Source organism: Notolabrus celidotus, chromosome 1 (genome assembly GCF_009762535.1).
Source record: "Notolabrus celidotus isolate fNotCel1 chromosome 1, fNotCel1.pri, whole genome shotgun sequence".
In the NCBI taxonomy this organism is placed as follows: Eukaryota; Metazoa; Chordata; class Actinopteri; order Labriformes; family Labridae; genus Notolabrus; species Notolabrus celidotus.
This window is the reverse complement of record NC_048272.1, coordinates 14,105,963-14,121,422: the sequence shown is the minus strand read 5'-3', so window position 1 is coordinate 14,121,422 and position 15,460 is coordinate 14,105,963. Positions and strand designations below refer to the sequence as shown.

Below are 15,460 nucleotides of genomic sequence, written 5' to 3'. Positions count from 1 at the left end.
TGAATGAGTACCTTAAAAAGAGACATACTGTATGAGAGAAGGGAATGCTGTGACAGTCCAGCAGCAGGAAGTTTGTCAAGGCAGAGTTGGTGTTCACTGATGTCGAAACCTTGCCTCGTGAGGTGTGTGAATATTTCACCAGTGGGCACTTTGCTTCTTTAATGAGTGTTTTTATGAACTTTTGAAAACATGGTCTGGTAATATGCTGTACTACAATGTAACTTCAATATGCCAGGCCAAGAAATGACTCCCAGCTACAAAAGCTCTGCAGTAAGTCAACTTTTTTTTCATGCTGAAGTAGTTTTCCTTATTCAAGAGGACAAGTATGCTGTACAGATTGTTAAGACCCCTGAGGCAAATGTGTTGTGTGGTATCGTACTGCATAAATAAATCTAATTAACCTCTAACTAATGTGAAGTTTGTTTTTTGATAAATATTGCCTGACTGATATTTTGAGCTACACACTCATACATGATTAATACTCCACATGTAAAATGGAGAAAGTTGTATTAAGGTGTTTATCCAAAAGTAGCATCACCTTAGCCCCATCAGTGATTCTCATTCTCCCCTTTTCCACCCCCCTCACATGACACAGAATCTTATCTAGCCAGATCATAAAACTTGAAATGAAAGTAAAGACTCCAAATCAGATTTTACACATTACATTAAATGATTAGTTCCCATTTTTGAGTAGGGTTGTATGAGGTACTTGTCAAAAGTGTATTACCCACAGGAGATCCCGTTCAGCTCTGTCCCTTTGATGAAAAACCCAGCATATAACCAGTACAGAAGATAGGCTATCAATCACTACAGATGGGGCCAAATTTACCATGTCATTTGGCTACTTTTAAGAAAGTCAGGCCACTGTAAGTGAATGCTTTATTTTATTCTATATTTACACACTTTTAGTACTTTACTTCATCATCGGGAAGCCACTTTGTTTGGCATTGTTCCCCGTACAACTGCTTCTGTGCTGGTCGGCTTCTAGATAAAAGGGGCCATGTAGATATTTTCAAATCTTGCCCTATCTTGTCCTAAAAACACCAAGTCAAATCCCTTGTATGTGAAAACCTACTTGGAAATGAATCCACTCTGATACTGACTCTGATATGTCAGCCCTGGCGCCCTCTGCAGACAAAGAGGTGTCTCCTTTCTTTCTGATGATTCTGTTGCACTCATGTGCAAGTTGTGTTGTCTGATGGGAAAAACCTCATCCTACTTCCCTTTGATGGTAAATTGTATCACTTACTGTGAATCTCAATCATGGAAAATGTAAACAAAGGCTTTTCTTATCAGCAATGTGTTGATCGGTTCCTCTGACTTCCACCCTACGCCAACGATTACACGTTTTTAAAACAACTATGTTGCAATGATCAATCTTCTAGCTGATGGCCTTGTGTACTTATGTCCTGTCGGTTGTAAAGAGCCATTAGTTTCAATCTGTTCAGTTGTAATGTAATATCCTGATATCATCCATGTAACAGGAGCTTTTTGCTGACATGTATACAGTACTGTCATAACATTCCTCTTCATTCTGGTTGTTCCTGCAGTCTGCACTACACTGCTTGATGATGGCCACACTGTGCGTGGGGAAGGCTGTGCTAACATTGTTGTTCGTAAATCATATAAAAAGCTTTGCAGGAATGCCACATTCATCGTGCTTGTAAAGCCTGTCACTGAGTTCAAACCTTACTTCTTTTCCTTTCACTTCTAGATGAGTGTTTTGAACCAGCTCTCAACACCACAGCAGGTCTGTCCAAAATTAAGGAGCGGGGAATCCATTTGATGTGTGAGCCCAGAGCAGTCTTTTACCCCCCACCTTCTGTTTTCACTCCACAAAAACATAAATTGACTCATCCTGTTGAACTGTTCCCCCTTTTTCTTCTCCGTGCTGACTGCTCCCAACTAAACCAAACAGAGCAGCATCAGAAGTCCAGCCTCCAAAGTCATTAGCCCCCTTTCACCTAACCCCTCAGACCCCGACAACAGAGCCATCAGAGCACTCAGCATAGCAAATGACACTGATCACCCACTCAGTGCACACTTCATATTACCTCCGTCTGGACGCACATGAAGGACTGTGAGATGGCAGAGGGCCAGCTTTGGCAGAAGTTTTGTTCCTTCTGCTGAAGCATCTCTGAGGAAAATGCCTCACTAAAAGCTAACTGTGGTGGAATTTGTGCAATTCTCTTTTGGTGTGACTATAAATGAGCATTAATATGTATAACCATATGTCTATTGTATTTAGCTCAGATTTTTGACGTTTCTGGGACATGAGCAGATTGTAAAACAGCACTCCTGGAACAAAAGGCTAAATTCCTACAATATGAAGTTGTTCTCACTTCAGGAAGTCATTCTTAAAATGTGAAATTAACTCATTACTGTGATTCTCTTCCATTCTAAACAAAACCTTTCAGCCTTCAAACCCATCAGCTTTCCTCTTTTGACATTTAGTCTCTGCATAAAAGCCAATGTTTTGGTGCTTCTGGTGTATCCAGAGCAGTAACAGATACACGGGCCGAGACTTCCTATTTTGTTCTCTGGTTTGCAGCCCATACAGCAATTTGAGACCACAAACTAGAATTAAGAGTCCATATGTAGGCCCAGATTGTTTCACAAGTAACCAGTTAACAACCAGACAAAAGTTTAAAGACAGTAAAACAACAGATTGCAACAACAGAGATTGCTGTACAGCCAATGTGTTCAGCTCTTTGGTCATCCACTCTTTTTGTTTTCCTTCATACAATCTGCTTGATTGGACTTTTCAAAGAGGAATGAGAATGAATTGGAAGTGGACGTAACATCTCATGTCTTGGTTCCACAAGTATTCATGCAAGAGTATGGAAATCACGGTATTACAACAATGTATACAAAGAACTACATACAAACCCCCAATTTAGACAGGATGCACCTCATCCCATTATGTCAGCGCCACTCATTGCGCAGCCGATACATTCTAGTTAATGCTTATGTGTACACAGGGAGCACTGCTTAGCGTCTCAGCTCTGTCTAGGGATCATGCCCAACCCACAAGTATCACATGCAACATCCGCTCAATTTTAAGATAAAACACTTTCTATGGACTCCCAACCGTTTAAAAGATCATAGAGATCAGAAATACCCAATGATTATGGATTTAATTCTTAACAACTAAAAAAAACAGCCACATATCCGTGATCCATGTCGACCACAACAGAACTTTAAGATGATAACTTTGGCAGAAGGTAACAGGACAACAAAGCAGAGTAGAATTATTGATATTAAACACATTTAAACCTGCAAAAACTAAACTTTATAGTTATGCAGCATACTTAGCAGTGATAAAAGCACAAAAGTAACGGAATAACATCCAAATGAGCAGTAATTCAACCACAGAAAGGCTACCTGTTGTAACCTGTTGTTTGTATGTTGTTCTCTCTATACTGGACCCAGCTGATCCAGCCGCTACGCTCCAAACACCAATCCTGTGTAGCAGGGTGCTTGCTGTCGGACAGAGCAAACCCGTGGCGCTGACGACATGCAGTATAAACCCTGTATAAATTGGGGGTAACAGACATGACTTTGGTGCTTCTACCACGTGTGACTGCCAGACATGACAACAGACTTAATTTTTCTCATTTTAAAGGTCGTTTCATGTTTAGAATTATGTTCTGATTTGTTGATTTACAGACCATGTAAACAGTATAAACTCCGGTTGTTGACGTAGACCTCAAACTTTTGCCTATTTGAAGTTGTTAATGATATAGTCCCCTATTCATTATCAATAGTTATTTCTTATCTATATGGTATATTGTCAGGGATCTGTGTGTGGTGTTTTATAGTAAGATTGACAGGATGCTCCATGCTGTTCCCGTGTCACTCTTCTCTGTTTAGCTTGATTCGTGCTGGGCGCAAGCTCCCTTATAAATAGACTTGGTGCGTATCTTTAGCGGAGCTGGGTGGGGAGATGTCATCTGGCGCATGACTGAAGAGCACCTTGTCTAGACAAAAGTGTCTATAGAGTGGGTGCAGGTCGCTGTGGTGCTGGTGGAACATGACGCGCGTACCTCCCGTGGAATCTGCCTTCTACCTATGTTCACTCTTATGGCCACCAGGGGGCAACACCACTGGTTTCGTAAGCAATTCTGATTGTACCCCAGGAATCCATAACTTACTAGATTCATTCGTTGCATTTCAACCAAGAGTTCCGGGGTCTTTTAGCCCCCAGAACTACTTTCCTCGAAACTAAAAGGTTCCTGTGCCCCCATTGTTGTCTGTGTTTCGACCGCAGGCTGGAGTCCCGGGTGGATTGTGCAAATCAGGCCAGTGATGTATGGAAAAAATATTATATTAAACAATATTTTGAAATCTTAATAAAAAAACAACCTAGGATGCATTTCCAGGAACTCCCTGTGTTTCAACAACTGTGTAAACTCCACAAACACTGTAACGTTCAGCTGAAAATCCCAGGATCTTCGAAAAGTACACTTTCAGGGGGGAGATTAACTACCCCTGAACTAAATTTAGACCCTGGTTCCCGCAGTCGAAACGCACGTAGGTCAGGAGTAAAGTCCCTAGTTACGGGGTAAAGTTCCTGCGGTCGAAAAACGCTGATTGGTTATAACTGCAGCTTCAACAGAGTATAGTTGTATTCACACACGCACAAGACTCCTGGAAACACCCTGACATTTTTGGGTTGGGATGTGTGATGTCAAAAAAAAAGCAAATTCAGCAAAAACAAATAGATGAAAAAGGGTTCGCTGCCTTTATGACCTGCTTTTCTATGATTGACAAGTTTCTACTATATGGTGACCTGACAACCAGCACAAAAAGACAAATAAAGGGGCGCCAGTTTAGCTATGTTAATAGGGCAGGCGCCCCATGTACAGAAGCCACTGCACTTGTTGTAATGTTAAAGGATTGGATCACTTGTCATGGTGCATGTCATCCCCACATTTACTGTCTCCTGTTTCTTTTTCAAGATGTTCTATCCAGTGGTGGTTCTGGGGAGGAGCCAACAGTGGCCAGTGCCCCTGTAAAACTGAACCTGGACCCCCTGTGGCCCACCCTCCACACCAAACAAATATTATACAATAAAAAAAGCTTTGGTATCGCGTCAATGCTACAGGCGAAACACATGCGTGTGGCACTTAGTTCCAGTCCCTTAGAGCGCTAAGGGACTCATGTTAAGTGTAAACAGCCAAACAGCTGCTGTCAGTCTGCATTTTGATATAGTACACAGTATTATATATGTCTAGTATATACGGATGCACTGATGTTTTGCCAGTTTGTTCTCAGCCGGTCCTCGCCCCTCAGTCTCTTTTGTCAGGGTTGAATGTGTCCCTCTGGCAACACCCATGGCCCCAGCCTGCCCCCCCCCCCCCCAGTAAAATTGGTCTAGAACCACCATTGGTCCTATCTTATGAAGGGTTAAAAAACAAACGAACCCAAAACAATCATTAAAAACAGGATTTCAGAGCGTGGGCTAGCTACCCTGTTCATCCACAGTCACTTCTGGCTCCTAAAAAATAAAACGTAAATTTAAAAAGATAGCACCAACCTCAATGCTACACTTCCGGCTTTAAAACAGGAGTTAACAAACAAGTAAGTGATGCCTAACTGGCTAAATTCACTTCCTTGCATCCTAAGGTGCAAGGTGCAGACTATAGGTGCAAACCAGAACCCTTAAAACACCAACATTTTGTCCCTGAAAAAATTTGCTCATGCATTTATGCATCAGAAAGTTAACTGTCAAGAGCTTTCTGCCATAAAAAAAAAGATGGATAACGTGTTATAGTCTCAATATTTAAGATATGAGCATACAAAAACTTGAGTCTGGCTGGGCAGTTATTATGCAGCTTGATTTCTTATTGACTCGCACAATATTCCAGAGCTGCGAATTTATCATCCTGCAGTGACTTCGGGTTTCTTCTAAATCTCACCACGTTTACCCGAACAGACACTGCTATAGTCTGCTTAAAAAGCAAGAGTACATGTCAATATTGCACGTCAAGCTGAAGTGACAGGCACATGTGATATTGAAGTGAGGCAGAGGGTAGGAGGGCTGATGACACAGAGCTGCACAGTGAGAAAGGCGCACATTGTACTTCAGTGCTGGCGAAAAGGAGGCGCTCCTCTCCTCTCCTCAACTCTCCACTTTCTCAACACTGAGGGGAAAACAAAGAAAGCAAGGATGCAAAATCCACTCTGAGGACGATCGTAAATCCTGCTGCAGTGCAGAACCTTTCATCCTTTGAGTCTGGTGCTTCTTCAGACTTGCTGATTTCTTCTGCGTTTTGGCGCTCTGCGCGGCGCAGGAGTCTGCAGAAAAGAGCGAGGAACGGAGGAGAGGAGCTGCCTCATCCCGCTGGATGGACCCGATCTCTGCTTTTCTCACTTTTATCTGAGGGCTCGATCGTCAGTGGAAACTCAAGTCCTTTACGAAAGAGTTGGGATTCAGTTCCCCCACCACTTTTATCGGTAAGTGTTTTTCTTCCTGTAGTACTCATCAAATACTCATTTTCTGTTGATAATTTAACAATCACTCATCTCTTAAGATCTGCGTTTTTTGTGAGGTTGCTTGGAGCAAGGAATAAATTGTAAGCAAAACGCGGATTACAGAGATTTATTTCCCTCATTTTCCACAGTTTTGTTTAAATATATCAGAAAAGTATTAACTTTTGATTTCATATTAACCGACGAGGTGCCACAGCCAATTTTTCAAACAAAAAAAGCAGCCTCTATAATCTATTATATGTCCATGATCATAAACGTGCAGCTGTAGTCTTCTGGTCCCGATTCAACAGGTTAGTTTCTCTCTGTGGTTGGTTCGTGGTTGTAGTTGTGTCTTCACCCCTGCTGCTTCTGTTAGTTACACTAACCGACCTCATTTTATTCACTGCACATTCTAAATATATTTATTCATAGCTTCAGCAAATGGGCTCGGGTCCAAAACACTGAACACATTTGGTTTGCAAATGCTACTCAACAAACTAACTCACAGTTTATGCAAATTGTCAAAGGCTTGGATAAGCCTATCAGTAAGAATCCTAGGAAAGAAATAATTTTGTGAATGGAATTTATGTTGCAGCAGTAGAAGTTTAGGTGAAAACATGGGACAGAGGTCATTTTTATCAGGTAACCATGCAGTTGATCCCATTCATCTGCTTTTTCACACAATAAGAAGACATATTGGACATGTCTTATTTTTAAAAAACAGACTAGACGATTTGGTTATGATCTAATGTGCAGCTTTTCAAAAATCTGAACTTCCTCTTGTATTGTGGTCATGTAACCCTCAGATGTCTGTCGATTTTGTGGAAAGTTGACTCTGAAGGCAAGGAGGACTGATCTGAAGATTAAGCTTCACAATGGCGACCGGTGTAGCAGCATGGCTCCCTTTCGCCAGGGCAGCAGCCATCGGCTGGATGCCTGTCGCCAACTGCCCAATGCCCATCGCTCCGAGAGACAACACCAAGAGAAAGGATGAGCTGATCGTTCTCAACGTCAGCGGCCGTCGTTTCCAGACCTGGAGAACCACTCTGGACCGCTACCCTGACACGCTACTGGGCAGCTCTGAGAAAGACTTCTTTTACAACGAGGAGAGCAAGGAGTATTTCTTTGACCGTGACCCTGACGCCTTCAGGAGCATCCTAAACTTCTATCGGACAGGGAAGCTGCACTACCCACGCCATGAGTGCATCTCTGCCTATGACGAGGAGCTGATCTTCTTCGGCATCATCCCTGAGATCATCGGCGACTGCTGCTATGAAGAGTACAAAGACAGGAAGAGGGAGAATCTGGAGAGACTGCAGGATGATCAGGAGGAGAACAAGGACATGAAACTACCCAACATGACCTTAAGGGAGACCATGTGGCGGGCCTTTGAGAACCCCCACACCTCCACCATGGCGCTGGTCTTCTACTATGTCACTGGTTTCTTCATCGCGGTCTCCGTCATTACAAATGTGATTGAGACCGTTCCGTGTGGATCCACCTCCAACCAGAAAGACATGCCATGTGGGGAACGCTACACAGTGGCGTTTTTCTGCATGGACACAGCCTGCGTCATGATCTTCACGGTGGAATATCTATTGCGTCTGTTCGCCGCACCTAGCCGCTACCACTTCATGCGCTCGGTGATGAGCATCATCGATGTGGTGGCCATCTTGCCGTACTACATCGGCCTGGTGATGACCAACAACGAGGACGTGAGCGGCGCCTTTGTGACGCTGCGTGTGTTCAGGGTGTTTCGCATCTTCAAGTTCTCGCGTCACTCGCAGGGCCTGAGGATCCTGGGTTATACGCTGAAGAGCTGCGCCTCAGAGCTCGGCTTCCTCCTCTTCTCACTCACCATGGCCATCATCATCTTTGCCACGGTGATGTTCTACGCAGAGAAGGGTTCCAGCTCCAGCAAGTTCACCAGCATCCCCGCCTCTTTCTGGTACACTATCGTCACGATGACCACTCTTGGGTGAGTAATAGACCAATGCAGACCTACACACTCCACGTGACCTTTATCTTGTCACTGTGTACTGTGACAAATCTAAAACACTTAATGCGTTTATGTGTGATGAAGAATAGCATAATCTGAGAGGGACTTGTCTTGCCCTTGCCGCTGTTGCAGAGTATTTGCCCATGTTGGATGATGGCTCTCTCCATGTAATACTGCAGAAAAAGAACAGTCCAGACCTGCTCTATTTGTCAAGTGTCACAAGATTTCCACTGATCGACTGATGTGCAGTTTGTTAAATCCACTCTGACTTTCAGATTAGCAACAAGGCAGCCTGCCTGCATACTTCAGTTCAAAATGGCTCTTTCTGAACTGACATTGTGAGTGAGTATTGGGAGTGAAGCATTTATCTAACAGCACAAACACTCATGACATTTTGTTTGCCTTACTTCGAGTGCCACAAAAAAGAAAAAGGTGTTTAATATGTGCCTGTATGGACAGGATGGTGTGCTTTATGGATGAATATTCAGGCCAAATTTGACCTTTATTCAGAAAATGGTGCCTGATTCAAGCCATATTACAGGGCTGAATCCTTACAAGTGAAATAATGTTAAAATGTAAGGCTAAGAAAATGTACAGGTTTTAAAAAAGTCAACAAATCTTAACAATTTCTTCATATCTAAACGTTTGTGACTCTGCCTCCCTGTTCTTTTTCGGATTAAATCCTTCAGTTGGATTGTATTACCCAGAAAAATTGATTTCCTGTACTGTATTTCTGTGTTTTCCACTTATTTGGGCCACACAACAAGCACCAGTTTCATAGCCTGGGCATTCAGTCACAGAAAGTGCCTTGTGAGAAATCAATTTACCTGCATTATAAAGTCAGATCTCTGCTGAGTGCCTGTGGGCAAAGTGTCCCGAGAGAGACTCTCTGTCACCTTTATTATGATTCCTCCCTCCTCTTAATCCTTCACACAGGCATGCTGAGATTCAGTGTCATGAATCGCAGGGTGAACTTGAAAGTGTTCTCAAAGTTTGGCTCGGTGAAGTACTCTATTATGAACGCACAGCAAAAGAATAGTTATTAGTCCCCCGCCCCCCCTCAGACAAAAAAAAACACTTATTCTCTCTGGATCTCTTTGTGGAGGATGCTCCATCTGTTAATGCAGAACTGCCTTTTTGAAAAGATGGCATGAAAATTTGAATGAGAAATAGATATGTATTTATGTGGATGAATGACAATGGTAGTATGTTCATGCAGGAACAGCCTTAAGAGGATAAGGTCACATTTTTCATTTCTCTGAAAACATGCACATATGTGCATTGAAAGCATCATTTCTCAGTGTTATTGTACATTATGGCTTTGAAGGTATCCCTTGTAAGCTTTATGTTCATAACTCGTTCTTGATATTACATTCATGTATAACTCCTACTTTCAATGACATATTTTTGGAAGAGGATCTTATCATAGCCTCTCATAGGGCTGGGCAATATGGCCTCAAAATTAAATCCTGTATGCAGTATTTTCAGACCAAACTTGTTTTGCCATTTTAGTAAGATTGTCTTTTCCCTCTTAAACAAAATACAGAAAGAAATTACTCAAGACAGGTTTTTAGCTCCTGGGTGATTAGCTCACCTTTGTGGTCATCAGGGAAGTAAGCTGGGTAAGACACTTTGCAGGGTCCAATCGTTGTTGATAAAATGCACAATGAAATTCACATTAGGTTACCTGGTTTGACTGGAACATATGTCTGTTGTAGTGGAAGTTGTAGTCATACTCGGTTGCAAGCCTCTGTATAAAATGTTGAAATTAATTGGTCATGCTGCAGCCTATAGTTCCATAAGCCTTTGAACAATCTTGGCAACTGTGGTTCCTTCAAGGCCTTAGACTGCAAAACTAAAGCGGACCCAAATGACTGACAAGCCCGTGCCTTTTTGGGAATCCATTCTTTACTTACGTTCACAGCCATGTTGTTGTTGTGTTTGTCTCTGTGGAAAGTGAACAAGGAGGGGGATAATTGATCAAATCGATTTATCGCCCAGCCCTAGCTTTGTGGCCAGTAACTATTGTGGCAGCTACGCGACTATCCTTGCGCTGATTTTGAATCCTCAGGATTTCAGAAATGAAGTCCCATTTGTGATACCTTCTATGAGAGTGACTGTCAACTGGGTACTTTGCCCCCTAGATGCCCCCGACCCCCTAGGTACCCCAGACCTCTCAGCCCCAAGTCCCTGAATTTCTTCCACGACAAATTGGTCTCCATTCATCCATCCCTCAACTGATTCACATCAACTAGTGCTGCTCCCTCTGCTGTTTGCATGCCTTGGTGTTCCCTTTCCTCCCCCTCTTCAGTGAAAGCAAATCTAAAGCCTCTACCTTCTCCCTGGACCCCATGTCCACAGCCCTGGTCAAGGCATGCCTACCTACCTCGTGCCATCTAATGGTGGATAACTCTATAGTGGAAGTCATTGTATGGGCACAATACACCTTATTTGACCCTGAAAAAGAAAAGCAATGATGTAACCCTGAAAACTTCTCTTAAAGAGAGTAGTTTTTCTGTTGATGATAAACATGTTTGGCTTGCAACCTGAAACATTTTGTCTCTTACAGTAATGCTACAGTTGTTCCTCCAGATTTGTGAGCCTTGGTAATTAACCATTCAGTCTTGTGTTAAAGGTTGACTGAAAACCAAATCAAAAGTAATGCTTACAATTACTGACAATTGTCCCTCTAATATATATAGTCTATAAGTGGTTGCAAAGCATTTGTACTCCATTTTGTGTATTTGTGTGGGTCTCCACTATAAGTACTGAATGAGGTGTTTTTTGTTCTGGATTTAAAAAGAGATAAAAATGCCAAGGTGAGGCTTTATGTAAATTGTGAAACCTGAACAATGAGTTTGAATGTGGAGCCATCATGTCCCACTCACAGTCGGCAGCAGCTCTAAGTCTACAGCTCTGACATGCTGAGCCTCATCGCTAACCAAGGACAGATATTTGCATTCAGGAGGATGACTACCTAATTTATGTGCAAGGCTCTAATCGTCTGTTTTGTGAGTGTTTAAATTGAACATATTTTTGCTAAAGCCACAGTATTTTTTTTTAACTATAGAAAGTTTATATTATATAAAAAATGAGGCCAGCAAAAAATGTTAGACATACAATGTTTCAGTAGAGGATAGAGTATGCAGCAAATAAAATACAAAACCAAGCTGAAGACGGAAAACGTACTGCAAGGACAGTTTGTTACTCTATTCTGTGGGAGATTTCATTTTCTGCTTTTCCAAACCGATGCTGACAAAAATCATCCAAGTTGAAGAGTTCAAATGTTGATAAAAACAAGAGGAAACTTGGATTTTTAAGACAATACTTTACTATTTTAAAAACACAAGACATCAAAAAGAAATACACTGTAATGACTCAAATAGTTTTAAAAACACACATAACATTTATTATCTGACTGTAGACTTTGTTTCTGAAATATCCAATCAGATCTGATTAAGATCTGAGCAGCATTGAGCTGTCTGCGGCTCGATGCACTTTGATCAAAGGAAACCAAAAAACAGGCTTCCCCCTGCGACAAACTTCATAAATTTATAAATATGTCTGGGTAAAAAAAGGAGGTACAGTACAGTCTTTGTTATGCAGAACTCCAGCCCACACAAGCCAAACAAAGTTAAGAAGGTGAGAGACTAAAATGTTAAAATTTGTGTGCTGGAGAACAGTATGAGCCTCCCCGCCCTCCTCCGGTGCCTTTAATGCACACTGAGAGAGGATAATCTGTGCATAATTGCAACTGCATGTGGACAGCCAGCAGCCTTTTGAGAGGCTCAGTGTTTCTCTGCCTGTCGCCTGTCCATGTGTTCACCTGCTGTAGGGACATATGCTAAGGTGATGAGCTCACGCATAATCCATCTGTCAATGCACATGTAGCACCACAGGGGGATAACTCTAAAGTACGGTACATTTTGTGAGGCAAACCCAAAAATCCTTTCCATGTAGTCTCTAGGGGTCTAATTGAGTCATCCTCAAATTTAAAAAGGATCTACTATCATTTCAACATTGAATGGTCTGAAATGAATAGACCAAATTGTTTGTTGTGACTAATAAGTGGTGTTTCATTTAATGGCTGGACTTTTTTTTTAGACACATATTGCATTTTATTTATTGATAATTCTGTGAAAGCAGCTAATCTGTGCAGCACTCAACTCCAAGGCATTTTTTTAAGTGGATAACAAAGTGTTTCACATTGCATTTTATTGTATCCTATTGTGCTGTGTCATATTGAGCGGGATCATATTGTATCGCACCGTATCAGATGGTAATGTGCAGTATTGTATCGTATCTTCCTGTATTGTATATCTTGATGAAGCCTCTACCTGCTCCCTGGACCCCGAGTCCACAGCCCTGGTCAAGGCATGTCTACCTAGGTTGTGCCCTCCAATGGTGGATAACTGTGGAAATCAGTGCATGGGCACAAAAATCACTTCCAAAAACCATGGTCTATGAACAAAGTTTGTTGCATCATCCACAAATGTTGTATTATATTGCATATATCATATTGTATCATATTGTACTGTGCCGTATTGATCGTATCATATTTATTGTGTCGTACCGTACTATATCATATTGTACCGAACCGTACCGAACCGTTCCTATCCTATCCTATCCTATCCTATCCTATCCTATCCTATCCTATCCTACCCTATCATGTCGATCCTTCCTTGTGTTATACTCAAGCGGCAACCTCCGGTCTAAAAATATGAGTCCAATGCGGAAGTGTTAGAAGCTGCAGTTCATCGAGGATCCGCTTGAGGCTGGCTCCGGAAGTACCGGAAGTCACATACACATGAATGGGGAAAAGACGATCTTTGCAGCATTAATAAACATGTTTACAGCCTGGTACAAAAGATGAGTGTAGTCTGAATAGCTAATTTCTCGATGTCCTCTGACTGTGAGGGGGGTGAATTTTTTTCTAATTCGGTAATTTAGAAGATATTGGGATTACTAGTCTTCCAATGAGAGGCACAGCTGCCTGCAGGAACACTGCAGCTGTTGGCTAGGAGGCTCAAAGCCCGCCTCTTTACGTCACACTGGCTCGACAGAAGCAATATGGCTGCCGCAGCCGATTGGTCTCAAAACAGCTCTTCAGAAACAGATGGGTGACGTCACGGATCCTACGTCCATATTTTATACAGTCTATGGTTATACTTACTCTCTGATGTACGTTGCACTGGACAGAAGCATCTGCTAAGCGGAATGTAACATTGTATCGGATCATAACTTATTATATAATATTGTATTATATGCTATTGTTTCATATTTTACCGTTATTATTCTTTATTTGTTTTATGGAACTTGTTTTGCACACTAATCCATTGATGTTTCAACACCATTTCAAGTCACAACACATTTCAAAAGAAATTTTGGTTCATATACTCATTTACATTTATCTTATCATGAAACATAATATATTCAGTAACTAAATGGCTTCTAACAAAATAAAAGCGTACATCAGTTTATAGGCAGAGATGGAAAAAGTTAATGTTTTTTTTTTCAGCAACACTTGATACAACAGTAAACTTTAACATTACTGAAACCTTTACCTAACCCTCTTTTATGCTGTACTCTTCTGATGTAGTATTGCACTGTACTGAAGTTGGGGTCCATGATAGACTTATTGGACACAACAGATACGATACGATACGGTATGGATAGGATACACTTAATGGTTACATTCCCATGGAAACAATATAGTATAACACATGATATTGAGAAGTCATTAACTGCAGTGTGAGAGGCATTAGATCAGGGTCTACAGCTGTGGTCAAGGGTTGCCTTTTAGATTAAGCTTATGAGTTTAATGTTCTTGATTATTACTTCCTTTCATGTGCAAACTTTAACTACACGTCTGTGCTTTTTTAGTCAGAACAAAGATAACTCAAGAGGCTTTTATACCTCAACTTGAAGTCTGCATGCTGAGATCCAGAAAAAGTAGGATTTTTTTGTGAGAACATACTGTGAGTCCCCCAGCATAAGTCTTCATACCTGGGGAAATAATCAGATGTTTTCCCAGACTTTGAAAAGTGTTCTCCTCCCTGTGAGAGGTAGCACGATGTGTGAACAGTCATCGAAGCGTGCCTTTAAATTTGTACAGTTTTAGATTTTTATAAAACAAACCCAAAGTTTTATACTTTTTATAATTATTCAATCAGGAATAGCCAGCTAATGGATTTCCTTTTTGTGATTGCCTCTGCATGAAGTAACTCATAGTTCTTTCCTTTTTCACATTTCGGGCTATTAAAAAATTCCCCAGTTGAGAAATGCCCGCTGATGAAGTCTGCATTTGCAGAATTCATAGTTGCCTTCACATGCACAAGTGATTAAAAGGTCCAGCAACACTGTTTGTAATTTAATATACCCTTTATTATTAGACTGTTAAATGTGCCTCCTCCAGTTTTGTGAGAACATTTCAAAGTTACCTCCAGACTGATCATCACTGATCGCTGCTTCTACAAATGAAAAGCATCTATCTGGCACAGGGTGTCTTTTATTGTGTAGCCCAAATGACCATGTATTTCTCACCCCAGGCGGTTAGGAAAGATACATTTAGAAAACTAGACATGGTCATTTTAGGCATTTTAACAGTGGGCCTGTTTTCAATACAGCAGGGAGTAATGGAGCATGAAGGTGTAGTCATCTGAGAGCTGTTAGATGAAGAGTTACAGGCGACAGGCTTGCACACCTCCACAAGGGTAGTTAGAAATGCCGCCCAAACAAATGGGTGTGTAGTCCATCATTTGTGTCTGTGTGTGGCCTCTGGCAAAAACACAGAGGAAAGCACAACACAGGCACTTTACAACTTTCAGAAAAAGTTGTAACCATGAAAAATTGTATTATGTACTTAAAAAGAAATGAAAGCAATCCAAGAGACATTCTGCAGCAAGGTATAAAGTTGTAATTCTTAAAGCTGACTCCAAAGCCTGTTAATAAATAAATATGCACGACCATGCATATGTATTTACCCTG

The 15,460-nt window shown here is 41.5% G+C and overlaps 1 protein-coding gene across 1 annotated transcript; it reads left to right on the top strand.

Annotated features, from left to right (window-relative positions):
• Positions 1-5,967: 5,967 nt before the first annotated feature.
• On the top strand, positions 5,968-9,167 carry LOC117820263 (potassium voltage-gated channel subfamily D member 3-like). The gene is made up of 3 exons (XM_034693989.1): positions 5,968-6,459; positions 7,281-8,452; positions 8,606-9,167. The coding sequence occupies exons 2-3, from the start codon at positions 7,350-7,352 to the stop codon at positions 8,625-8,627; spliced, it is 1,125 nt and encodes a 374-aa protein (XP_034549880.1). The 5' UTR covers positions 5,968-6,459; positions 7,281-7,349; the 3' UTR covers positions 8,628-9,167.
• The last annotated feature ends 6,293 nt before the right edge of the window (positions 9,168-15,460 follow it).

Bases quoted from the DNA above. Each gene is read 5' to 3' on its own strand.
- LOC117820263 (XM_034693989.1), top strand. From the start codon at position 7,350: ATGGCGACCGGTGTAGCAGCATGGCTCCCTTTCGCCAGGGCAGCAGCC. The intron at 8,453-8,605 runs GTGAGTAATAGA...CCGCTGTTGCAG, and splicing joins GTCACGATGACCACTCTTGG to AGTATTTGCCCATGTTGGAT.